The 25,749-nt window shown below is 52.0% G+C and overlaps 1 protein-coding gene across 3 annotated transcripts in view; it reads left to right on the top strand.

Annotated features, from left to right (window-relative positions):
• LOC139275942 (C-X-C chemokine receptor type 5) overlaps window positions 1-18,289 on the top strand; it is a 40,661-nt gene extending 22,372 nt beyond the window's left edge. For 2 of the 3 annotated variants that reach the window (XM_070893179.1, XM_070893178.1), the window contains one exon: window positions 14,635-18,289. In XM_070893179.1, the coding sequence (XP_070749280.1) occupies window positions 14,641-15,693 (1,053 nt within the window). In that variant the 5' untranslated portion in view covers window positions 14,635-14,640 and the 3' untranslated portion in view covers window positions 15,694-18,289. Of the gene's footprint in view, window positions 1-8,312; window positions 8,437-14,634 lie in introns of those variants that run through there. The other variant, XM_070893177.1, reaches the window with a different exon arrangement.
• The last annotated feature ends 7,460 nt before the right edge of the window (window positions 18,290-25,749 follow it).

Below are 25,749 nucleotides of genomic sequence, written 5' to 3'. Positions count from 1 at the left end.
CGAGGGCCATTTTGTTCTTTGTCCCTCCCCCTGTGCAGCTGAGCCACTCGTGATGCCTTGGAATTGGCTCTGGCTGCACTCCCCAGAGGCACCATCGCCCTTACCGATACTCAGACTGAATATTGGTTTGAAAGTGAGATGGAGTCACGGGGGGACTCCTGCGTTACCTGCTTCGCACACTTACTGAGTCTGGTGGTCACCCACGACTCTCTACCTGCACACCTTTAAGCTGCGGGGTGACCACCTCCTGAAACGTGCTGTCCACGTAGCTCTCAGCCTCGCGGATGCATCTTATTGATTCCACCCGCTGCTCCACTCTGACACGTGGAGCTCGAGCAGTTGAAGCTGGAGACACCTCCTGCATACAGGGTTGTCTAGGCTGCGTGAAGCATCCAGGACTTCCCACATGTCACAGGATGTGCACTCCACGGGGCTGAGCTGCACTGCCAGCCCTCTAGATAGTTTATCTAGATTAAAATCTACTTAAAAAGAAATAGAGAAAGGAGAGCTACTCACCGACTCACCTCAACGACCTCTGTGGCCTCCCGAACTCACCGAGCTCCCAACCTCTGGCCTCCGAACTCCCAACATACTTAAAAAGAAATAAAGAAAAGACAGCTACTTACCAACTCACCTCACCGACCTCCTGGCCTCCGAAGGCCCAACTCACCGACCTCAGGGCCTTCCAACTCACCGACCTCAGGGCCTCCGACTCACTGACCTCAGGGCCTCCCGACTCACCGACCTCAGGGCCTCCCGACTCACCGACCTCAGGGCCTCCTGACTCACCGACCTCAGGGCCTCCCGACTCACCGACCTCAGGGCCTCCCGACTCACCGACCTCAGGGCCTCCCGACTCACTGACCTCAGGGCCTCCCGACTCACCGACCTCAGGGCCTCCCGACTCACCGACCTCAGGGCCTCCGACTCACCGACCTCAGGGCCTCCCGATTCACCGACCTCAGGGCCTCCCGATTCACCGACCTCAGGGCCTCCCGACTCACCGACCTCAGGGCCTTCCAACTCACCGACCTCAGGGCCTCCCGATTCACCGACCTCAGGGCCTCCCGATTCACCGACCTCAGGGCCTCCCGACTCACCGACCTCAGGGCCTCCCGATTCACCGACCTCAGGGCCTTCCAACTCACCGACCTCAGGGCCTCCCGATTCACCGACCTCAGGGCCTCCCGACTCACCGACCTCAGGGCCTCCCGACTCACCGACCTCAGGGCCCCCGACTCACCGACCTCAGGGCCTCCCGACTCACCGACCTCAGGGCCTCCGACTCATTGACCTCAGGGCCTCCCGACTCATTGACCTCACGGCCTCCGACTCATTGACCTCAGGGCCTCCCAACTCACCGACCTCAGGGCCTCCCGACTCATTGACCTCAGGGCCTCCGACTCATTGACCTCAGGGCCTACCGACTCACCGACCTCAGGGCCTCCGACTCACCGACCTTAGGGCATCCGACTCACCGACCTCAGGGCCTCCCGACTCACTGACCTCAGGGCCTCCCGACTCACCGACCTCAGGGCCTCCGACTCATTGACCTCAGGGCCTCCGACTCATTGACCTCAGGGCCTCCCGACTCATCGACCTCAGGGCCTCCCGACTCATTGACCTCAGGGCCTCCCGACTCACCGACCTCAGGGCCTCCCGACTCACCGACCTCAGGGCCTTCGACTCACCGACCTCAGGGCCTCCCGACTCACCGACCTCAGGGCCTCACGACTCACCGACCTCAGGGCCTCCCGACTCACCGACCTCAGGGCCTCCCGACTCACCGACCTCAGGGCCTCCCGACTCATTGACCTCAGGGCCTCCGACTCACCGACCTCAGGGCCTCCGACTCATTGACCTCAGGGCCTCCGACTCACCGACCTCAGGGCCTCCCGACTCACTGACCTCAGGGCCTCCCGATTCACCGACCTCAGGGCCTCCCGATTCACCGACCTCAGGGCCTCCGACTCACCGACCTCAGGGCCTCCCGACTCACCGACCTCAGGGCCTCCCGACTCATTGACCTCAGGGCCTCCGACTCACCGACCTCAGGGCCTCCGACTCACCGACCTCAGGGCCTCCCGACTCTCGACCTCAGGGCCTCCCGACTCACTGACCTCAGGGCCTCCGACTCATTGACCTCAGGGCCTCCCGACTCACCGACCTCAGGGCCTCCCGACTCATTGACCTCAGGGCCTCCCGACTCACTGACCTCAGGGCCTCCCGACTCACCGACCTCAGGGCCTCCCGACTCACTGACCACAAGGCCTCCGACTCATTGACCTCAGGGCCTCCCGACTCATTGACCTCAGGGCCTCCCGACTCACTGACCTCAGGGCCTCCCGACTCACTGACCTCAGGGCCTCCCGACTCAATGACCTCAGGGCCTTCCGACTCACTGACCTCAGGGCCTCCCGATTCATTGACCTCAATGCCTCCGGACTCATTGACCTCAGGGCCTCCCGACTCATTGACTTCAGGGCCTCCCGACTCATTGACCTCAGGGCCTCCCGACTCACCGACCTCAGGGTCTCCGACTCATTGACCTCAGGGCCTCCCGACATTGACCTCAGGGCCTCCCGTCTCACTGACCTCAGGGCCTCCCGACATTGACCTCAGGGCCTCCCGACTCACTGACCTCAGGGCCTCCCGACTCATTGACCTCAGGGCCTCCCGACTCATTGACCTCAGGGCCTCCCGACTCATTGACCTCAGGGCCTCCCGACTCACCGACCTCAGGGCCTCCGACTCACTGACCTCAGGGCCTCCGACTCACCGACCTCAGTGCCTCCCGACTCACCGACCTCATGGCCTCCGACTCACCGACCTCAGGGCCTCCGACTCACCGATCTCAGGGCCTCCGACTCACCGACCTCAGGGCCTCCCGACTCACCCACTTCAGGGCCGACCGACTCACCGACCTCAGGGCCGACCGACTCATTGACCTCAGGGCCTCCCGACTCACCGACCTCAGGGCCGACCGACTCACTGACCTCAGGGCCTCCCGACTCATTGACCTCAGGGCCTCCGACTCACCGACCTCAGGGCCTCCGACTCATTGACCTCAGGGCCTCCGACTCATTGACCTCAGGGCCTCCGACTCATTGACCTCAGGGCCTCCCGACTCATCGACCTCAGGGCCTCCCGACTCATTGACCTCAGGGCCTCCGACTCACCGACCTCAGGGCCTCCCGACTCACCAAACTCAGGGCCTCATGACTCACCGACCTCAGGGCCTCCCGACTCATTGACCTCAGGGCCTCCGACTCACCGACCTCAGGGCCTCCGACTCACCGACCTCAGGGCCTCGAATCACCGACCTCAGGGCCTCCGACTCATTGACCTCAGGGCCTCCGACTCACCGACCTCAGGGCCTCCGACTCATTGACCTCAGGGCCTCCGACTCATTGACCTCAGGGCCTCCGACTCACCGACCTCAGGGCCTCCCGACTCACTGACCTCAGGGCCTCCCGACTCACCGACCTCAGGGCCTCCCGACTCACCGACCTCAGGGCCTCCACCTCACCGACCTCAGGGCCTCCGACTCATTGACCTCAGGGCCTCCGACTCATCGACCTCAGGGCCTCCGACTCATCGACCTCAGGGCCTCCCGACTCATCGACCTCAGGGCCTCCCGACTCACCAACCTCAGGGCCTCATGACTCACCGACCTCAGGGCCTCCCGACTCATTGACCTCAGGGCCTCCGACTCACCGACCTCAGGGCCTCATGACTCACCGACCTCAGGGCCTCCGACTCATTGACCTCAGGGCCTCCGACTCACCGACCTCAGGGCCTCCCGACTCACTGACCTCAGGGCCTCCCGACTCACCGACCTCAGGGCCTCCCGACTCACCGACCTCAGGGCCTCCGACTCACCGACCTCAGGGCCTCCGACTCATTGACCTCAGGGCCTCCGACTCATTGACCTCAGGGCCTCCGACTCATCGACCTCAGGGTCTCCCGACTCATCGACCTCAGGGCCTCCCGACTCATTGACCTCAGGGCCTCCGACTCACCGACCTCAGGGCCTCCCGACTCACCGACCTCAGGGCCTCCGACTCACTGACCTCAGGGCCTCCCGACTCACCGACCTCAGGGCCTCCCGACTCACCGACCTCAGGGCCTCCGACTCATTGACCTCAGGGCCTCCGACTCACCGACCTCAGGGCCTCCGACTCACCGACCTCAGGGCCTCCCGACTCACTGACCTCAGGGCCACCGCCTCACCGACCTCAGGGCCTCCGACTCATTGACCTCAGGGCCTCCGACTCACTGACCTCAGGGCCTCCGACTCACCGACCTCAGGGCCTCCCGACTCACTGACCTCAGGGCCTCCGACTCACTGACCTCAGGGCCTCCCGACTCACTGACCTCAGGGCCTCCCGATTCACTGACCTCAGGGCCTCCGACTCACCGACCTCAGGGCCTCCGACTCACCGACCTCAGGGCTTCCCGACTCACCGACCTCAGGGCCTCCCGACTCACAGACCTCAGGGCCTCCCGACTCACCGACCTCAGGGCCTCCCGACACATTGACCTCAGGGCATCCCGACTCACTGACCTCAGGGACTCCCGACTCACTGACCTCAGGGCCTCCGACTCATTGACCTCAGGGCCTCCCGACTCACCGACCTCAGGGCCTCCCGACTCACTGACCTCAGGGCCTCCCGACTCACTGACCTCAGGGCCTCCCGACTCATTGACCTCAGGGCCTCCCGACTCACCGACCTCAGGGCCTCCCGACTCACCGACCTCAGGGCCTCCCGACTCACCGACCTCAGGGCCTCCCGACTCACCGACCTCAGGGCCTCCCGACTCACTGACCTCAGGGCCTCCCGACTCACCGACCTCAGGGCCTCCGACTCATTGACCTCAGGGCCTCCCGACTCACTGACCTCAGGGCCTCCCGACTCACTGACCTCAGGGCCTCCAACTCATTGACCTCAGGGCCTCCCGACTCACTGACCTCAGGGCCTCCAACTCATTGACCTCAGGGCCTCCCGACTCACCGACCTCAGGGCCTCCCGACTCACCGACCTCAGGGCCTCCGACTCATTGACCTCAGGGCCTCCGACTCATTGACCTCAGGGCCTCCCGACTCACCGACCTCAGGGCCTCCGACTCATTGACCTCAGGGCCTCCCGACTCACCGACCTCAGGGCCACCCGACTCACCGAAATGGATAGAGGATTGGCTAACTAACAGAAACAGAGAGTCGGGATAAATGTGTCATTTTCCGGTTGGCAAAAGGTAACTAGTGGGTTGCCGCAGGGATCGGTACTGGGACCTTAACTATTTACAATCTATATTAATGACTTGGATGAAGGGACCGAGTGTAATGTAGCCAAGTTTGCTGCTGATACAAAGATGGGTGGGAAAGCAAATTGTGAGGAGGACACAAAAAATCTGCAAAGGGATATAAACAGGCTAAGTGAGTGGGCAAAAATTTGGCAGATGGAGTATAATGTGGGAAAATGTGAGGTTATTCATTTTGGCAGAAAAAATAGAAAAGCAAATTATAATGTAAACGGAGAAACATTGCAAAGTGCTGCAGTACAGAGGGACCTGGGGGTCCTTGTGCATGAAACACAAAAAGTGAGTATGCAGGTACAGCAAGTGATCAGGAAGGCAAATGGAATGTTGGCCTTTATTGCAAGGGGGATGGAGTATAAAAGCAGAGAAGTCCTGCTACAACTGTACAGGGTATTGGTGAGGCCACACCTAGAGTACTGCGTATTTAAGGAAGGATATACTTGCACTGGAGGCTGTTCAGAGAAGGTTCACTAGGTTGACTCCGGACATGAGGGGGTTAACTTATGAAGATAGGTTGAGTAGGTTGGGCTATACTTATTAGAGTTCAGAAGAATGAGAGGTAATCTTATCGAAACATGTAAGATAATGAGGGGGCTCTACAAGGTGGATGCAGAGAGGGGAAACTAAAACTAGGGGGCATAGCCTCAGAATAAGGGGCCGCCCATTTAAATCTGAGATGACGAGGAATTTCTTCTGTGAGGATTGTAAATCTATGGAATTCTCTGCCCCAGAGAGCTGTGGGGGCTGGGTCATTGAATATAATAAAGAGATAGGCAGATTTTTGAGTGATAAGGGAATAAAGGGTTATGGGGAGCGGGCAGGGAAGTGGAGCTGAGTCCATGATTGGATCAGCCATGATCGTATTAAATGGCGGAGCAGGCTCGAGGAGCCATATGGCCTACACCTGCTCCTATTTCTTATGTTCTTATGTTCAGGAGAGAAGGGAGTGAAAAGGAGTTTTTTTAGGTCAAATTTAGTTTCATTATTGTATAAAATTGCTTTTATTTTATTTAATCATTTATTTAGTTTCTGTACATGCGGTTTTAATGAGATGCTTTGTTGCACATGTTTCAGCTGGCTACTGTAATGAGAACACTTCTAACTGGAGGCATTTCTCTTGTCGCTCCGTACAATCTGTATAATCCAGATAAACGCTCGGGTCTGAACCAGGCAGAGAGCAGAAATAGAATTGGAAGGAAGAACGCAAGGGGAGGAATAACCTTTGATGAATATTTATATATTTAATAATAAAGAGTGGGGATAACGAGGGATGAAACTACCAGTTGCTGTGAAATGACTGATTTTGTGTCCACCAGGGGGAGACAGAGGGTGGCTTTTTAAAAGCAGTGTCACTGTAATTAAACCTGCACACAAACAGTGCCAGTACATAGAACCAAAGCTCCACGTTAGCAGTTCTGTGTACCAGCACAATGGTTTGATTCCAACCCAAATCATTCTTTACAACATTCTTGCTGACCTACATTGGCTCCCAGTCCAACAACTTAATTTTAACTTGATTTTAAAATTCTCATCCTTGTTTTCAAATCCCTCCATGGCCCTCGCCCCTCCTTAATCTCCTCCTGCCCCACAACCCTCCGAGATCTCTGCACTCCTCCAAATCTGGCATCTTGTGCATTCCTGATTTTCATCGCTTCACCATTGGAGGCCGTGCCTTCAGCTGCCTGGGCCCCAAGCTCTGGAATTCAATCTGCCTCTCTACTTCTTTCTCGTCCTTTAAGACTCTCCTTAAAACCTACCTCTTTGACTGAGCTTTTGCTCACTTGCCCAAATTGTGTGGCTCAGTGTCGCATTTTGTTTGATAACGCTCCTGTGAGGTACCTCAGGATGATTTACCGTTAAAGGGGCTATATAAATACAAGTTTCTGTTTTATTGAGTATTTTAGTGGCTTCACAACCATTATAATCTTCAGGGTTGGGAGTATTGCCGCCATAGTCAGACAACCCAGTGACACTCAGTGTTCGTAGCGCAGTGCTGCTAAAAACTGTAGGCACTCGGCCATTCCGCTCCTTCCAGGACCGTGAAACTCATCATCCAGGGAATGCAACAATCACGTTTAAATATCGTCACTTTCAGTGGGAAATTTCCCGAGTTCTGTTGGATTGAGTTGCTGCAGGAGGAGAAAGGCCCAGCTCCCGGAGGGTTTGCCTCTGGCTGCTCACCTTATCGTGACGTCGCTCATTACCCCTCAGTCAATTCCTCTGCCGAGCAGCTATCCAATTCCCACTTGAATTTGCCAGCGATCTCCAGCCAGCGACCTCCCCCACCCTCTCCGCCTCCCCCTCTCCCTCCGTCTCTCTCCCACCCCCTCCACCTCCTCCTCCGTCTCTCCCCCACCCCCTCCACCTCTCCCCCCCTCCGTCTCTCCCCCACCCTCTCCCCCTCCATCTCTCCCCCCCCCCTCCGTCTCTCCCCCCCCTCCCCCCCTCCATCTCTCCCCCACCCTCCCCCCCTCCGTCTCTCCCCCACCCTCCCCCCCTCCGTCTCTCCCCCACCCTCCCCCCCTCCGTCTCTCCCCCACCCTCCCCCCCTCCATCTCTCCCCCCCCTCCGTCTCTCCCCCACCGCCTCCATCTCCCCCTCCGTCTCCCCTTCGCCTCCCTTTCCCCCAGCCTCTCCCCTCCACCTCTCCCCTCCCTCGTCACCTCCCTCTCCACCACCCCCTCCGCCTCCACTTACACAGCCTCCCAGGCCAGACTTTTCATGTAGTCACCACATTCTGTGTAAGGTGGTTCAATCAAAACTCCCTGTTTATACTCCCTCTCCTGAGTTCTGGCTTGGAGTTAAGTCAAACCAGCGTTTAAAGGGTTAAATTATGAGGACAGGCTGCATAAATTTGACTTTAATTCCCTTGTTTGAAAGGTTGAGAGGTAATCCACTCCACCCCCATATTTAAATTTGTCAAACAGGGAGGATGTCAATCATTTACAAAAACAACTTTGCAGACTAGATTGTATTGTTGGGTGGCACTTGTGCACATTCGAAGGTGATTCGAATGTATTAGTGCAGCTCGGGCAAGTCAGCACCACTTCAGTAAAGGTTATTGTCTGCATTTCAATGTCCACAATGAGATTAAACAAAATAGATGACAACATAGAGGTAAGGATTCCTTGTTCTCCTTTAATGGGACGTGATGAGGGACATTTGTAATAACGTGCGAGAAATGTTTGGGCTGCCTCTTGTATTTTTTAATTCTGGCCGTGTCGCTGATTAATGACCAGGGGAACAAAAAGCACTGTCGCCAATCATCTACACGGTACGGCTTTTAGGCTCTGCACGGAACAACATTTTTTAAGTAACTTTTTCTCTGTGCTCAATGCTGGCTCTGATAAATGTTTATTAACCAGAGTACGTTTTCTGTCAGGTGTATCGTTTTTGGGTTCATTCCCCATTTGGTTGTTGGTAAAAATACTAATTTTGAAATTGTTGATTGTTCTCTAGAACATCGGTAGCTAAAGAAAGAAAGAAAGAAAGATTTGGATTTCTCTAGTGCCTTTCACGACCACCGGACGTCTCAAAGCGCTTTACAGCCAATGAAGTACTTTTAGAGTGTAGTCACTGCTGGAATGTTCACACTTGACCATCAGCAATTCCAACTGCCTGTATTATTGTATTAAGTCCTTTTACACATGTGGAACTATTTTACCGAACCAAGGCAGGTAGTTGGAGTCAAGATACAGATCAGCTATGATCTCATTGAATGGCACAGCAGGCTCGAGGGGTTGAATGGCTTCTTCCTGCTCCAATGTTCCTTCCTATTGTAACTATAACATTTGCCTGTTAAACTACTTATGCAATATAGTCTTGTCTGCTCCCTCCAACAGTTCGAGAGATCAGGTTATTCAGGGCTCAAGTTTAAAGATACTGCTGTAAAGTTCAAGTTTGTTTTTTCCTGGTTAAGTCTCCAACTGCTTGCAACAAACCAACTCCCGCTTTCCTCCCGTTACACTCCCGCTACACTCCAGTTATCTATCGTTTTGGGGCCATTATTGTACTGCATTTTAAATCTGTGCTCGGGATATGGGCATCACAGGCAAGGCCAGCATTTATTGCCCATCCCGAGTTGACCCCGAGAAGGTGGGGGTGAGCCGCCTTCTTTGTAGCAGTTTGATACAACGGAGTGTCTTGCTCAGACACTTCAGAGGGGCAGTTAATTATCAGCCACGTTAGTGTGGGACAGGAGTCACCTATAGGCCTAGACCAGGTAAGGGCGGCAGCTTTCCTTCCCAAAAGGACATTAGTGAACCCGTTGGGATTTTACAACAATCCGGCAGCTTCTACTGTAATGTAAAAATAAATCTGAATTCATATTCTCAACTTCCCCAATGGTGGGAGTTGAACTCATGTCTTTGGGCGATTAGTCCATGTGGGAATGCCTTTACAAGTCTGCACACCACCAACAACTTTTATTTATATGGAGCTTTTAACACAGTTGAATGTCCCAAGGCGCTTCCCAAGGGCTGTTGTCAAACAAACGTTGATACCGAGCCACATAAGGAGATATTAGGGCAGGTGACCAAAAGCCTGGTCAATGTGTCAGGTTTTAAGGAGCGTTTTAAAGGAGGAGAGAGAGGTAGAGAGGTCGAGGGAGGGGATTCCAGAGGTTAGGGTCCAGGCTGCTGAAGGCCCGGCCGCCAGTGGTGGATCCATGGAAATCCTGGATGCTTAGGAGGCCAGAATTGGAGGAGCGCAGGGATCTCGGGGAGATGCAGTGCCGGAGGAGGTTACAGAGATCGGGAGGGGCGAGGACATGGAGGGATTTGAAAGCAAAGATGACAATTTTTAAATTGAGGTGTTGTCGACCAGAGGCCAATGTCGGTCAGTGAGCACAGGGGGTGATGGGATCTGATTCCAGGTCAAGTTCAGGTTAGGTGTGTGATAAAGGCTAATGTAAAAAAGCAACAGGTGCTGCTGCAGAACCGGCCCGTTCCCCTCTCCGAGTGAGGCTATTCATTCGGGCTCAGTTTGTTCTCAATCGTGACAGCAGTGTTGGTGAAATTATCCATAATCATTCTGGTCATGACCTATTGACTAGCAGTGAGGGGAGACCTTCACCCAACGCGTCAGCATAATCCCAGTGCAGTACTGAGGGAGCACCGCACTGTCGGAGGGGCAGTACTGAGGGAGTGCCGCACTGTCGGAGGGGCAGTACTGAGGGAGTGCCGCACTGTCGGAGGGGCAGTACTGAGGGAGCACCACACTGTCGGGGGGGCAGTACTGAGGGAGTGCCGCACTGTCGGAGGGGCAGTACTGAGGGAGCACCACACTGTCGGGGGGCAGTACTAAGGAGCACCACACTGTCGGAGGGGCAGTACTGAGGGAGCGCCGCACTGTCGTAGGGGCAGTACTGAGGAAGCGCCGCACTGTCGGAGGGGCAGTACTGAGGGAGCGCTGCACTGTCGGAGGGGCAGTACTGAGGGAGCGCCGCACTGTCGGAGGGGCAGTACTGAGGGAGCGCTGCACTGTCGGAGGGGCAGTACTGAGGGAGCGCTGCACTGTCGGAGGGGCAGTACTGAGGGAGCGCTGCACTGTCGGAGGGGCAGTACTGAGGGAGCGCTGCACTGTCGGAGGGGCAGTACTGAGGGAGTGCTGCACTGTCGGAGGGGCAGTACTGAGGGAGCGTTGCACTGTCGGAAGTGCCTTCTTTCAGATGAGACCTTAAACCAAGGCCCCGTCTGCACTCTCAGGTGCAGATCACATGGCACTATATTGAAGAAATGCAGAGGAATTCTGCTTGTTGTCCCGGAGCCAATATTTATCCCTCAACCACCATCACTAAAAATCAGATTATCTAGCCATTATCACACTGTTGTCGGTGGAAGCTTGCTGTGCATAAATTGCTGCCACGTTTCCTAAATTGACTATACCAAATAAATTCATTGGCTGTAAAGCGCTTTAGGATGTCCTGAAGTCGTTAAGGGCGCTATATAAATGTAAGTTTGTTCTGTCTTTATAAATGAGAACCCTGTTGCCAGAGATGAAGGACGGTGTGCTTAACCCACTGCCCTATCCAGGACCCTACAACCAGGCAGCTCCAGAATACAGCTGCCCTCTATACATGGGCACTGCACTGGAGATACTGAGAGCTACAGGCACAAGAGAAATTCTGCAAAATCATAAAGTCCGAAACAAAAACAGAAAATGCTGAAAATGTGGAACAATTCCACCAGGATTTCAGACAGGTTGACAGGGTTTATATCGTGCAGTGTGTATAATAACTGATCTTTGTATATTACTACCAACCGTTGCATTTATATCGCACCTTTAACGTAGAAGAAATATCCTGTGTCGCTTCACAGAGATGGGCTTCCGACCCCGCATCCTCTCTGTTGTGTCTTGAATAAAGAGTCAGACTAGATGCTGCAAGCTCAAAGTAAGGTGTGACCGTAGTCCTTTATTACAGATCTGAGTGCCTCTCCAGCCTTTGAGGCCTCCTTATATACAGGTGCTCCCAAGGGATTGTGGGATCCCTTGGGACTCCAGGGAATAAGCCCTCTGGTGGTTAGACACGGTATTTACAGGTTTACAAACATAACACTCTCCATCACCAAGATCGCCGATATCCACCTCCATAACTTTCCCCACTCTGCCCCTGCCGCAGCTTATTTCATTGAAACCCTTATCCGTGTCTGTGTTACTTCCAGACTCAACTGTACAATGCTCTCCTGGCTGGCCTCCCATTTCCACCCTACATAAACTTGACCTCATCCAAATCTCTGCAGTCCCGTGTCCTAACGCGCACCAAGTCCCGTTCGCCCATCATCCCCCGTGCTCAATGACCTACATTGGCTCCCAATCTGGCAATTGTTTTCAAATCCCTTCATGGCCTCTCCCCTCACTATCTCTGTAATGTCCTCCAGCCCCACAACCCGCCCGAGATCGATGCGCTCCTCCATTTCTGGCCTCTTGAGCATCCCCGATTTTAATCGCTCCACCATTGGCGGCCGTGCCTTCAGCTGCCTGGGCCCCAAGCTCTGGAATTTCTTCCCTAAACCCCTCCGCCTCTCCTTTTTTTCTTTAAGACGCTCCTTAAAACCTACCTCTTTGTCCAAGCCTTTGGTCACCAGTCCTAATATCTCTTTATGTGACTCGGTGTCACATTTTGTTTGATAATCGCTCCTGTGAAGCACGTTCGGGTGTTTTTACTCCGGTAAAGGCACAAGTTGTTGGTGTAAGGGGAAAAAAATCATGCTTTTTTGAAACATTTTATACAGTTAAGCGAATTGGTGTTTTACAAAAATGCTGATACTCTGAACACATGCACAAAATATCAAGTCCCATGAAATGTTGTGTTCAATTCTCCAGATTTAGTTTCAGCTGTTCTGGTACCTTTAAAAACTGCATTGGTTCCCAGTTATGTTTGAAACGGATTATGAGCAAGGCCCAGTAGAGAAAGAAAAATGATTACTCTTTAAACAACCCCCTGCATGCTTGTTCCGTACTGTGCCCTGATAAACTCCCTCCCCCCATGAACTGTTGATTCCACATTGTCCCTAAGGTCACCGACCTGGATAACAATCTGAAATAGCGAAGCTTCCTCACAAACTACAGCTCACTCCCCAAGAAATAATGATCTTTCACATCATCACAAATGTATTACACAGCAGCAGTACTACAAGAGTCATAGGAGTTTATACAAAACAGGAGGCCATTTATCCCATCTTGTCTGTGCCAGCTCTTTGCTAAAGTAATCCCAAACTAATCCCAGTTCTTCTCTCTCTGCATAGCCCTGTATCTTCCTCTACTTCTAAATTGCCATCCAATTTTCCTTTAAAAGATGTCACAGTCTTTGCCTCAACCGCTCCCTGTGGAAAAGCGTTCATGGCCAACAATCCCTTGTGTGAAGACATCTCCCCAAACATTCCTCCTCCCTCTCTTCGTCACAACTTTAAATTGGGATGAGATTGTGTTAAATTCTTGGTGTCCCGATCACTGATTGCTGTGAGTTGATGGGAGTTTAAATTCTACAATTTGCACAACTGGTAAGCAAGTGAGAAATCTTCACTAAAGCTCAGTGGCTCAATTTAACTCGAATGGGCTTTTACTGACTCACTGCAAATGTCTATTAAAGACCTTTAAAGCTGCTGAGAATGGTGGTGGTTTAGGAAATTAATAGCATGCGATTAAAAAAACACAGCTGCCTGAAAATAGACTTTAAAATAGCAAGGTTTTGGTTTGACCTATTTCATTTAGAATCTTGTTTTCAGCCCCTTGGGAAGGTGGTGAAGTTCCTGCCCTTTCTGAGCCATAGCAGACACCAGATGCCAGCTCGGTTTGTGCATCTCTCAGTGTGAACTCCAGACTCCGCAGCCGTAGGCTCCAGCACAGTAGTATCATCAAATCACCGGCTTCCTTTCCCCATACTGTGCCCTGTTAAATTCCCTCTTCCGCCCCCACAAATTCTTGATACCACCTGTGATCATCTTCTCCCTCGAGTATCGAAGATTAAGGGGTGATCTAATTGAAGTGATTAAAGGAGATAGGGTAGATCGAGAGAAACAATTTGCTCTGGTGGGGACGGTGCAGAACAAGAGGGTCTAATCTTAGGAAGCACTTCTTCACACATAGGGTAGTGGAAATGTGGAACTCTCTCCCCCAAGAAGCTGCGGGTCTATTAAAAATTCCAGGACTGAGATTGATCGATTTTTGTCAGGTAAGGTTACAGAACCAAGGCGGTTAGATGGAGTTAAGATACAGATCAGCCATGATCTCATGGAATGGCAGAACAGGCTCAAGGGGCTGAATGGCCTCCTCCTATTCCAATGTTCCCTATGGTCCCTCTAGATACAGCCATATACCAACCTGAAATTGTGAAGATCCCCCACAAACTACAGCTTAATCCTCAAGAACTATCACATCTTCAGAACTGTCTCACACATGAGCTCTACTGCAAGAACTATACGAGTTGGTATGGGAGATTATGGGAAGGTTTGTTGGTGTTGGGAGGAATGGCATTCCGCTCTTGGATTGTGGGGGCCTTGACCTTATCCTAACCCAAGCTCCACACAGTCACAGGTTTCAGCAGGAGTCGGGACTGGGAATCCTAGATGACTTCCCCCTTCCTTAACCCATCATCAATAAAGGCCAATTGTCAAATCTCTGCAGCCCCTGCTCAGTTGAAATCAGGCAGAGGTCCTCCTTTTCTGTAAGTCTGAGCTACTTACTGAATACCCTTACTGAGGGAGCGAGACACTGTTTGTGACATGATTTGGTGCACATGTTTTCTAATTAATGCCAAATGTCTCTAAGACCATTTTGATGTTCAGTGTTTGTGCGTTTTATTCCTTCTATCTACAGGGCCTTATGTCTGGCTATGAGGATACGACAGAGGATTATGGGGAAACATACTGCCCTGAAGCAGATGAAACCCCCAAGTATTTCCAGAAAGTCATTGTACCAACACTTTATTTCTTGATCTTCCTGGTTGGGACCGTTGGAAACGGCCTGGTGATGTTGATTCTGTTACGGTACAGGAGCTCGAGGACTCCAACTGACAGCTATCTGCTGCACTTGGCAATGGCCGACCTTCTCCTAGTCCTGGTCCTACCCTTCACCGCCATCGAAAATATTTTCGGGTGGCCCTTCAGTGTCTTCCTTTGCAAACTGATAGGTTCCATCCACAAGCTCAACTTCTTCTGCAACAGCCTGCTGCTGGGGTGCATCAGCTTTGACCGATACCTGGCGATTGTCCACGCCGTCCAGACCTACAAAAAACGCAAAGCCAAGTATGTGCACCTGGTCTGCTCAGCCGTCTGGGCAATTGGGTTTTTGCTCCAAATTCCAAATCTAATCTTCTTAAGAGTTGAGGATACCTTTCCCTATAATGAAACCAAATGCATCTACCCATCAGATGACATCAGGGCCAACAACTGGCTGCTAGCCGAGCAGCTCCTGTACCATGTGATTGGCTTTTGCTTGCCACTCGCTATCATGTGCTACTGTTACTCCATGGTGATCAAAACCTTGTGCAAGGCCCAGAACTTTGGGAGACACAAGGCCATCAAGGTTGTTCTGATGGTCACCGTGATGTTTTTCATCTGCTGGACCCCCTACAACGTGGCCAAGTTCATCAAGACATTGCGCATGCTGGATGTGATCATCGCGGACTGCAATTTCTATGGGAGGCTGAAGTTTACCATTGTGGTGTCAGAGTGCCTCGGGTTCATTCACAGCTGTCTGAACCCAGTCCTTTACGTCTTTGTTGGGGTCAAGTTCAGAAATGACATCTTGAAACTACTCCGAGCGATGGGCTGCATTACTCAAGCGACCATGGACAGCCACTTTCACCTGAAACGTGCTGGGAAGAATGGCAACACTTCACTTTCTGAAAATACCATTTCCTGGTCTAACATTTAAACACGGAGAAAATTTGAGCCATTGTCTGACAGTGATTGGAAAGTGGAGAGCGTGTAAATGGCAAATGAATTTCAATATAAATAGGTGTGAGGTGGTGCATTTTGGCACAAGGACACCTACTCCTTGGAAAACAAGAGTCTCAATGGGGTAGAGAAAGAAATTAATCTGGGGGTACAGATTGACAAATCACAAGTAGTGGCACAGGTTAAAAGGTCATAAAAATACAAACAAAGCACCGGGGCTCATCTCTAGAGGGTTGGAATTGAATAGCAGAGAAGTCACGTTAAACTTGTATAGAACCGTGGTTAGACCACACGGAGTAATGTAAATAATTGCAGTCTCCATATTATAGAAAAAATATAGAGGCACTGGGGAAGGGGCATTATGAGAATGATACCAGAACTGAGAGGTTAAACGTGTCAGGACAGACTGCACAGGCTGGGGTGAGCTGACTCTGGAGGCGTTTGATAGAATAGACGGGCGAAGATTTCCCCACTTGTGGAGGAGTCGAAAACTAGGGGCTCATAATAACAACAAGCTGCATCAATACAATAAATCCCACGGGGAATTCGCGAGAAACTTCTTCACCCAGAGAGCGGGGTGAGAATGTGGAACTCGCTGCCACAGGGAGGGGTTGAGGCGAATAGTATCGATGTATTTAAGAAGCAGCTTGATAAACACATGAGAAAGGAAAAGAAGGGTAGACACATAAGGAGGCCATTCGGCCCATCGTTCCTGTGCCGGCTCTTTTAAAGAGCGATCCAATTAGTCCCACTTCCCCTGCTCATTCCCCATGGCCCTGCACATTTCTCCTTCCAGTATTTATCCAATTCCCGTTTGAAAGTTATTATTGAATCTGCTTCCACCGCCCTTTCATGCATTGCGTTCCCGATCACAACTCACTGTGTAAAATAATTTCTCCTCATATTCCCCCCTGAATTTTTTGTCTCCATTGCCCCATGGGACCGTAGCCCAGTATTGATTAACACCTTCCTTACCGAACTGTGGGTACTGGACCCACATCGCACTGGATTTAACTACGGGTGGTTTAAGGGTGTTCACCGCCGGCTCAGGGGCAATGTGTGAGTGGCTCCCCTCCTCTCAGTGCTCATCATAGGAACAGGAGGAGACCTTTCAGCCCCTCGAGCCAGTTCCACCATTCAACGAGATCATCTGTATCTTAACTCCATTTACCCTCCTTAGTTTCTTATCCTTTAATACCAACAAAAATCTATCCATCTCAGATTTGAAATGTTCAATTGATGCCCAGTCTCGACAGATTTTGGGGGAGAGTCCCAGATTTTCACTGCCCTTTGTGTGAAAGAGTACTCCCTGACATCACCCCTGAACGGCCGGGCTCTAATGTTAAGGTCATGCCCTGGTTCTGGACTCTCCCATCAGAGGAAATAGTCTCTATCCACACTATCAAAGTCTTTAAACATCTTAAACACCTCGATTAGTTCACCCCTTAATCTTTTGATACTCCTAGCCTAGTCAATGAAACCTGTCCTTATAATTTAACCCTTCTAGCCCCGGTATCATTCTGGTGAATCTGCACTGCTCCCTCTCCAAGGCCGATATATCTTCCTGAGGTGCAGGGCCCAGGACTGAACGCCTGCGTGTGGTGGAGTGTGGAAGCTGCAGGTGACATAGCGAACGGCTGGTGTCACAAATCAATGTTCACCTGGCCAGAGTCTCCACTTGCTGTTAGTTAGACAACGCTGTTTCCCTGAGTCCGTTTTACACAGGATTACATCGGATATATGGCACAGAAGCAGGCCATTCGGCCCAACCAGTCTATGCTCCACTCGAGCCTCCTCCTATCTTTCCTCATCTAAATCTATCCACATAACCCTCTATTCCCTTCTCCCTCATATGCTTGTCCAGCCTCCCCTTAAATGCAGCAAGTGGCTCTGCCAGCCCTACTTTCTGAAGTCTCCAAACAGGGACCAGGAGGTTAATTCGCGGCTTGCTTGCTGCGACTATTGTCACCGAACTCCAACCACTGAAGGTTCGGTGTGGCCAACGAGCTGCCGCACTCCCATGTGATCAGAAACAGCAGATTGCAGCAGCAATTCCCGGAATTCGGGACAGTAAGGGATCAAAGCCACTGAGATCCGGAGGCCTGTCTCTCCCATTGAATATCAGGGGTACAGCGGAACTCCTGAATTTCCCACCCAGAGTTCAAATCCAGCCAAGGCAGGTTGTGAAAGCGAATCTGATCATGTGTGGGCTGGCACCAGAGACACAACATTGAAAGCTGCTGGATTGTCCTCAACTGAGCACTGATCTCCTCTGGGGAGCCTGCCAGTCCTCCCCAGAGACCCCAGCCCACACCGTGGCTGATCGTTCCTGCCCTCAGTGAGACACTCGGTAGCACAGGAGGCCCAGCACCAAACTCTATGTGGCTGGGGATTGGGCAATGGGACCGGGGAATGGGCAGTGATGTGACCGGGGAATAGGCAGTAATGTGACCAGGCAATGGGCGGTAATGTGACCAGGCAGTGGGCGGTAATGTGACCGGGCAGTGGACGGTAATGTGACCGGGCAGTGGGCGGTAATGTGACCGGGCAATGGACGGTAATGTGACCGGGCAGTGGACGGTAATGTGACCGGGCAGTGGGCGGTAATGTGACCGGGCAGTGGACGGTAATGTGACCGGGCAATGGACGGTAATGTGACCGGGCAGTGGACGGCAATGTGACCGGGCAGTGGACGGTAATGTGACCGGGCAATGGACGGTAATGTGACCGGGCAATGGACGGTAATGTGACCGGGCAGTGGACGGTAATGTGACCGGGCAATGGACGGTAATGTGACCGGGCAGTGGACGGTAATGTGACCGGGCAGTGGGCGGTAATGTGACCGGGCAGTGGACGGTAATGTGACCGGGCAATGGACGGTAATGTGACCGGGCAGTGGACGGCAATGTGACCGGGCAGTGGGCGGTAATGTGACCGGGCAGTGGGCGGTAATGTGACCGGGCAGTGGACGGTAATGTGACCGGGCAGTGGGCGGTAATGTGACCGGGCAGTGGGCGGTAATGTGACCGGGCAGTGGGCGGTAATGTGACCGGGCAGTGGGCGGTAATGTGACCGGGCAGTGGGCGGTAATGTGACCGGGCAGTGGACGGTAATGTGACCGGGCAGTGGGCGGTAATGTGACCGGGCAGTGGGCGGTAATGTGACCGGGCAGTGGACGGTAATGTGACCGGGCAGTGGACGGTAATGTGACCGGGCAGTGGGCGGTAATGTGACCGGGCAGTGGACGGTAATGTGACCGGGCAGTGGGCGGTAATGTGACCGGGCAGTGGGCGGTAATGTGACCGGGCAGTGGGCGGTAATGTGACCGGGCAGTGGGCGGTAATGTGACCGGGCAGTGGGCGGTAATGTGACCGGGCAGTGGGCGGTAATGTGACCGGGCAGTGGACGGTAATGTGACCGGGCAGTGGGCGGTAATGTGACCGGGCAGTGGGCGGTAATGTGACCGGGCAATGGACGGTAATGTGACCGGGCAGTGGGCAATATGATGCGGTGAAGTCTCACATTGCTGCCCCCGGTAATGTGGCGAAGGCTTGAACATTGTTTATCGAGGGTTGACCTGGGCCAGCCAAGCTGGATGGGAATCTGAGACAACACGTTGAGCATTCGGTCCCCCGGGGCATCCCTCGGGCCTGAGTGTTGCTGGTGGTTGAGCTCGGGGGTGGAGCTGGGCTTCTCCAGCTGTCTTTGGGGTTTGGGGGGTTTTGTTCAAGTTGCGACATTTCTGCTTTTGTTTTTTCATGGTTGATTTTGCTGAAGAATGTTTGAGTGCTGCTTAGTGTCACCCGGGGAAATGACCTGCTTCTAAGTGGTCTGTCTCTAACTGTGTTTACACCCTGTGGCAGGCACCAGGCGAGATGTCAGGACACTGCAATGTTTCTCACACCCCGCTGCAATCTGACATCATCGAGCTGTTGCACTGCAAACAGGTTCACATCAAATTCACTGCAAACAGGTTCACACGGCTGTCTGGAGCACAATGCAGATGAACTAGGATGAGTAATTGTTCTAAACTGGCATGTCGACTCACATATATAGCAACGACAACTTGCATTTATATAGCGCCGCCAATGTATCAAAACCTCCCCAAGGCACTTCGCAGGAGCGGGACCAGACAGAACCTGACATAGAAACATAGAAAATAGGTGCAGGAGTAGGCCATTCAACGAGTTCATGGCTGAACATGCAACTTCAGTACCCCATTCCTGCTTTCTCACTGACACCTAAACAAAGGAGACACTCGGACAGGCGACCAAAAGCCTGGTCAAAAAGCAGGGGTTTCAAGAAGCGTCTTAAAGGAGGAGAAGTTTAGAGAAGGAATTCCAGAGCTTAGGACCCAGGCAGCTGAAGGTTCAGCCGCCAGTAGTGGGGTGAAGGAAATCAGGATTGCACAAGAGGCCAGAATTGGCTGAATGTCGAGTTCCAGGAGGAGGTTACAGAGAATGGGAGGGGTGAGGCCATGGAAGGATTTGAACAGGAGGGATGAGAATTTTGAAATCGAGGCATTGACAGACCTGGAGCTAATGTAGGGCAGCGAGTACAGGGGGTGATGGTCAAGTGGGACTCGGTGCAAGTTAGGTCAGTCAGTGAGCACAGGGTGATGGGTCAATGCAAGTTGGTGTGAGTTAGGACACGGGCAGTGAGCACAAGGGTGATGGGTGAGCGGGACTCGGTGCGAATTAGGACACGGGTAGCAGAAAGTTGGATGAGCTGAAGTTTATGGTGCATGGGAGATAGATCCCATCTACTAAATGAGCCTCATATGGACTTCGGGCGGTCTTTGGCCAGGGACTCCCAGGTGTCGATGGGGATGTTGCACTTTATTAGGGATGCTTTGAGGGTGTCCTTGTAACGTTTCCTCTGCCCACCTTTGGCTCGTTTGCCGTGAAGGAGTTCCGAATAGAGCGCTTGCTTTGGGAGTCTGGTGTCTGGCATGCGGACAATGTTGCCTGCCCTGGTCAGTGCTTCAATGCTGGGGATATTGGCCTGGTCGAGAATGCTAATCCTCCCAGGGGATTTGTAGGATCTTGCGGAGACATCGTTGGTGGTATTTCTCCAGCGACTTGGTGTCTGCTGTACATGGTCATGGACATGACCGTTACGGTCATGATGTCAAACAGCACTCAATTGGTCCACAAGGTCTCATGGACAGCACATGAAATCCATAGCCAGTTTGTTGCTTAAACCTTCCTCTTTGACTGAGCCCCTGGTCTCCTGTCCCAATATCTCCCACTGTAACTCGGCATCAAACTGCACGTGATGATCACTCCTGTGAAGCGCCCCGAGACGCCCCACAACATCAGAGGTGCTGTACCTGCTGTGTTGGTTGTGGTAGGAATGCCAGCCAGGCCACCAGGAAAACCCGCTTTTCTTTAGGTGTCATCCGTGGCCCAATGGGTAGCACTCTCTCTCGCCTCGGAGCCAGAAGGACATGGGTCCAAGTCCCATTGCAGAGACCTAATCACCCAATCCAGGCGGACACTTCAGAGCTGCACCAGGGAGTGCTGCACTGTCGGCGGTGCCATTTTACAGATGAGACACCAAACCGAGCTCCCATCTGCCCTCACAGGGGGATGTAAACGATCCCACGGCACTGTTTCGAAGAAGAGCAGGGGAGTTATCCCTGGTGCACTGGGCAATATTTATTTGTTCATGGGACCTTACTGCGTGCAAATTGGGAGCTGCATTTCCTACATTGCAACTGTGATTGCACTTCAAAAAAGTACTTCATTGGCTGTAAAGCGCCTCATGGCGTTATGAGGTCATGCAAGTCGCTATATAAATGCAAGTCTTTCTATTTTCAAACAAAATCTTTTACAACTCCCTAACTAGGCAGAAGGCTCATTCGTTCAACGTCTCATCGCGCCCCTCCCGTAGCGCCCTACCGAAGTGTGGCCTGGAACAAGTGTTCAGGCCCGGGACAGGGACTTGATCCCATGACCTTCCGACTGGGAGGCGAGACTGGGTTGCAGCAATGCGAGCTGGAGAAGGGAAACTTAGATCATTATTTGAAGCTGGTTATTTGAAGACTTCAAGCCATAAAAATCAAAGTCTGCAAATGAACATTGGTGAGATTGGCAGATCAGCAGCGCCATGTAATAGCATCGACCCATTGCGTTACCGTCGATATTAACTGCTTTATTTTAAATGGGTTAACCCCTCCAATAAAATTGCAGACAATGGGGCTCACTCTGACTTCGGGCGACAGTGCAGCACTCCCTTGGTGCAGCTCTGAAATGTCAGCCTGGATTGGGTGATTAGGTCCCATGTCCTTCTGGCTCCGAGGCGAGAGAGAGAGTGCTACCCATCCTCACTCCCATTGCAGCTAACGGAAAGGTGAATCGGGAGAGATAGAAAACAGGTTTCCGGTTCACTATTGCTCGAAGTCAAAATTAGAATCACTGAATTACATTGCACAGAAAGAGGTCAATCAGCCCATCGTGTCTGTGCTGCTCTTTGACAGAGCTCTCCAACTAGTCCCACTCCCCCATAGTCCTGCCTTGGTTTCCTTTTCAAGTATATAATCCAATTCCCTTTTGAAAGTTACTGGTGAATCTGCTGCCACTGCCATCAAAGACTGTCACACAAGCCCAATAAGCAACGACCCAATAATATCACCCAGGAATCTCTAGGCGCAGATGACTGTGCCGGAGGTTTAATATAGCAGCCAAGGATAAAAATGTCTCTGTGCTCTTCAATGCCGGATCAATATTATTCTGATGCTTTCAATTCCTTATCAAGAATGCAATGGATGTGTAGCCGACAGTTAAATATCAAAAGGATGCAGGAATGTGTATTTAATCAATACTCAGTGTGATTACAGAGTGATTATATACGCATTTAACACAAGACACATTCAGCAAACTCGCCAGATTTCACTGTTGCAGTGTGAAGAGTACAACTATAGGTAATGATATACTTGCCTTAGAGGCGGTGCATCACTAGATTGATTCCTGGGATGAGAGGGTTATCCTATGATGAGAGAATAAGTAGATTGAACCTATACTCTGGAGTTTAAAAGATGTGAGATGATCTCATTGAAACATATAAGATTCTGAGGGGATTGACAGGGTAAATGCCGAGAGGATGTTTCCCCCGGGCTGGAGTGTCTAGAACCAAGGGGCACAGTCTGAGGATAAGGGGTCGGCCATTTAAGGCCAAGATGAGGAGAAATGCCCACTCAGAGGGTGGTGAATCTTTGGAATTCTCTACCCCACAGGGTTGTGGATACTGAGTCATTGAGTATATTCAAGGCTAAGATCGATAGATTTTTGGGCTCGAGGGATATGGGGAAAGGGCGGGGAAGTGGAGTTGAGGTCGAAGATCAACCGTGATCTTATTGAATGGCGGAGCAGGCTCGAGGGGCAGAATGGCCGACTCCTAATTCTCATGTTCTTATCTCACACCCTCCAAGTAATGTGACCTCTCTATTCAGCCTACCAAAATGTAATAGCTCATATTTATCGGTGTTGAACTTCATTTGCCAATTATATGCTTATTCTGCAAGTTTATTAATGTCCTCCTGTAATCTGTTGCAGTCCTCCTCAGTATTGACTGTAGCCCCAATTTGGTGTCATCCGCAAATTTAGAAATAATTAGTTTAGAATTTAGAAATTTAGGTCTAACCTCCTGAGCCACTCTGACAAGGGATTGCGGGGTGGGGTGTTGGCTTGGTTTGAATTCAGTTTGTATGTGATGCTTCTGCAGCCGAAAGCCAGTTGTGGATCATTGACTACCGTCAGGCCTGAAATGTAGCTGCGGAGAGTGTCTGGTGCCCATGGACGCAGTGATAGTAAGCACGTTAAGGGAATTGGAGAGGAAAATGAATGACCTTTCATGATTGTTGTATATTTTGAGGTGAAGGTCCTGCACAATACAACTGGAACCGCTGGTAAACCCACGGAACTTACTGAGACCTTTAAGAACACAATTAATCTCATCACCACCATGTGCCCAAAAATGGATGAAACTTGGGTACAATCTTTGTGAACATGGTGATGGTTGTGTGGAGCAGAGGGAACTGTCTAGTCAGCAGTCAGCCTGCCGCAGATTGAGTCTGGGCTGTAGCCCACCATGGCCGCAGAGCCTTGCTCACTTAGTCACCAATAACCTGCAGCCGACACTGGCGCTTGGATCTGGAGGCTCCAGAACCTGTAACAGACACATTCCCAGACAAAGGAATATTTTGCTTTTTGCCTTTTGAATGTAGACGTCGAGAGAGATAGCATTGCACACCGCTGTAAGTCTCCGCCTTTGCAGTTAGAGACCGCTCGATGCTTTGTGACTTAAGCTCAATCATTTACTGTTCCACTGTTGTTGAGATTGTGTTTGATATTTGATAATAGAATAAAGGGAGACTTTCCTCCACATGTTTGATTCTTTGCCCTCATCTGAAATTCTTTGTTTGATTCTGTGCTGCTCGTGTATCAGAGCCCACAGGTTCCTGTGTTTGAAATTCCCGCTTTTTCTTATTTACTAACAAACTAGCATTAATGCAGCACCATTCACAAGCTCCGGACGTCCCAAAGTGCTTCACAGATAATGAAGTACCTTTGAAGTGTCAGCCATGGCTCAGTGGGCAACACCCTCGTCTCTGAGTCAGAAGGTTGTGGATTCAAGTCCCACTCCAGAGACTTCAGGAGCGCCAGTACTGAGGGAGCGCCTCACTGTCGGAGGGGCAGTACTGAGGGAGCGCCTCACTGTCGGAGGGGCAGTACTGAGGGAGTGCCGCACTGTCGGAGAGGCAGTACTGAGGGAGCGCCGCACTGTCAGAGGGGCAGTACTGAGGGAGTGCCGCACTGTCGGAGAGGCAGTACTGAGGGAGTGCTGCACTGTCGGAGAGGCAGTACTGAGGGAGTGCCGCACTGTCGGAGGGGCAGTACTGAGGGAGTGCCACACTGTCAGAGGGGCAGTACTGAGGGAGCTCTCCACTGCACTGTCGGAGGGGCAGTACTGAGGGAGCTCTCCGCTGCACTGTCGGAGGGGCAGTACTGAGGGAGCGCCGCACTGTCAGAGGGGCAGTACTGAGGGAGCGCCGCACTGTCAGAGGGGCAATACTGAGGGAGTGCCGCACTGTCGGAGGGGCAGTACTGAGGGAGTGCTGCACTGTCAGAGGTGCCATCTTCCGGATGAGGCGTTACACCCAGGCCCTGTTTGCTCTCTCAGGTGGACTTAAAAGATCCTATGGCACTATTTTGAAGAAGAGCAGGGGTGTTCTCCCCGGTGTCCTGGGGCCAATATTTATCCCTCGATTAACATCACTAAAACAGATGATCTGGTCGTTATCATACTGGTGTTTGTGGAAGCTTACTGTCCCCACATTGGCTGCCGCGTTTCCTTCTTTACAACAGTGACCACACTTCAAAAAGTATTAATTGGCTGTGAAATGCTTTGGAACATCTGGTGACTGCTGTATAAATGCAAGTTTTGCTTTCCAATGTGCGGCCAGCTAATAAAAACTGGGGAACAAGTAATTCCAAAACCTGCACTTGCTGAAAAATGCCATTTCATTAGCAGTATCTAAAACTAGCAGCGAATCACAACTAATCATCATAGGCGGAACCTCGAACGAGGATGACTTGCATCCACAAGTTCACAGATATTTTAATGAAGGACCCGATGTTCCAGTCCTGAACGCCAATTGAGGGGGGTGGAAGATGCCAGTGCGTGGATTTTTTTAACGTGTGGTGACCGTTGCACATCAGCCACTACACGGGCCTTTATCCAGTGGCAAGGGTTGAACCAGGACGACTGGAGACCAGCTCTGCTGCACGGACCTAGTGTGCACACATATCGCAGTGTGGACTGGCCCGTGCTGCTCCTGGGCCCACGCCTCTTCTGGGCCCCATACCCTCATTCGCCTCACCTTCACCCACCATGTTCCAGGGCCCGGCGCTCCAGCTCTATTTATAGCCCTGACCTGCGGTGGTGTCCTCACACAGGTCGGGGTGGCCCATGATGAGGTGGTAAAATCAGCACTCAGGCGGTGACACTGCCTCAAAATCGGCAGTACCGA

Source organism: Pristiophorus japonicus, chromosome 11, assembly GCF_044704955.1.
Source record: "Pristiophorus japonicus isolate sPriJap1 chromosome 11, sPriJap1.hap1, whole genome shotgun sequence".
In the NCBI taxonomy this organism is placed as follows: domain Eukaryota; kingdom Metazoa; phylum Chordata; class Chondrichthyes; family Pristiophoridae; genus Pristiophorus; species Pristiophorus japonicus.
Note: the sequence above shows the minus strand (reverse complement) of the source record. Positions and strands in the feature narration are given on the sequence as shown.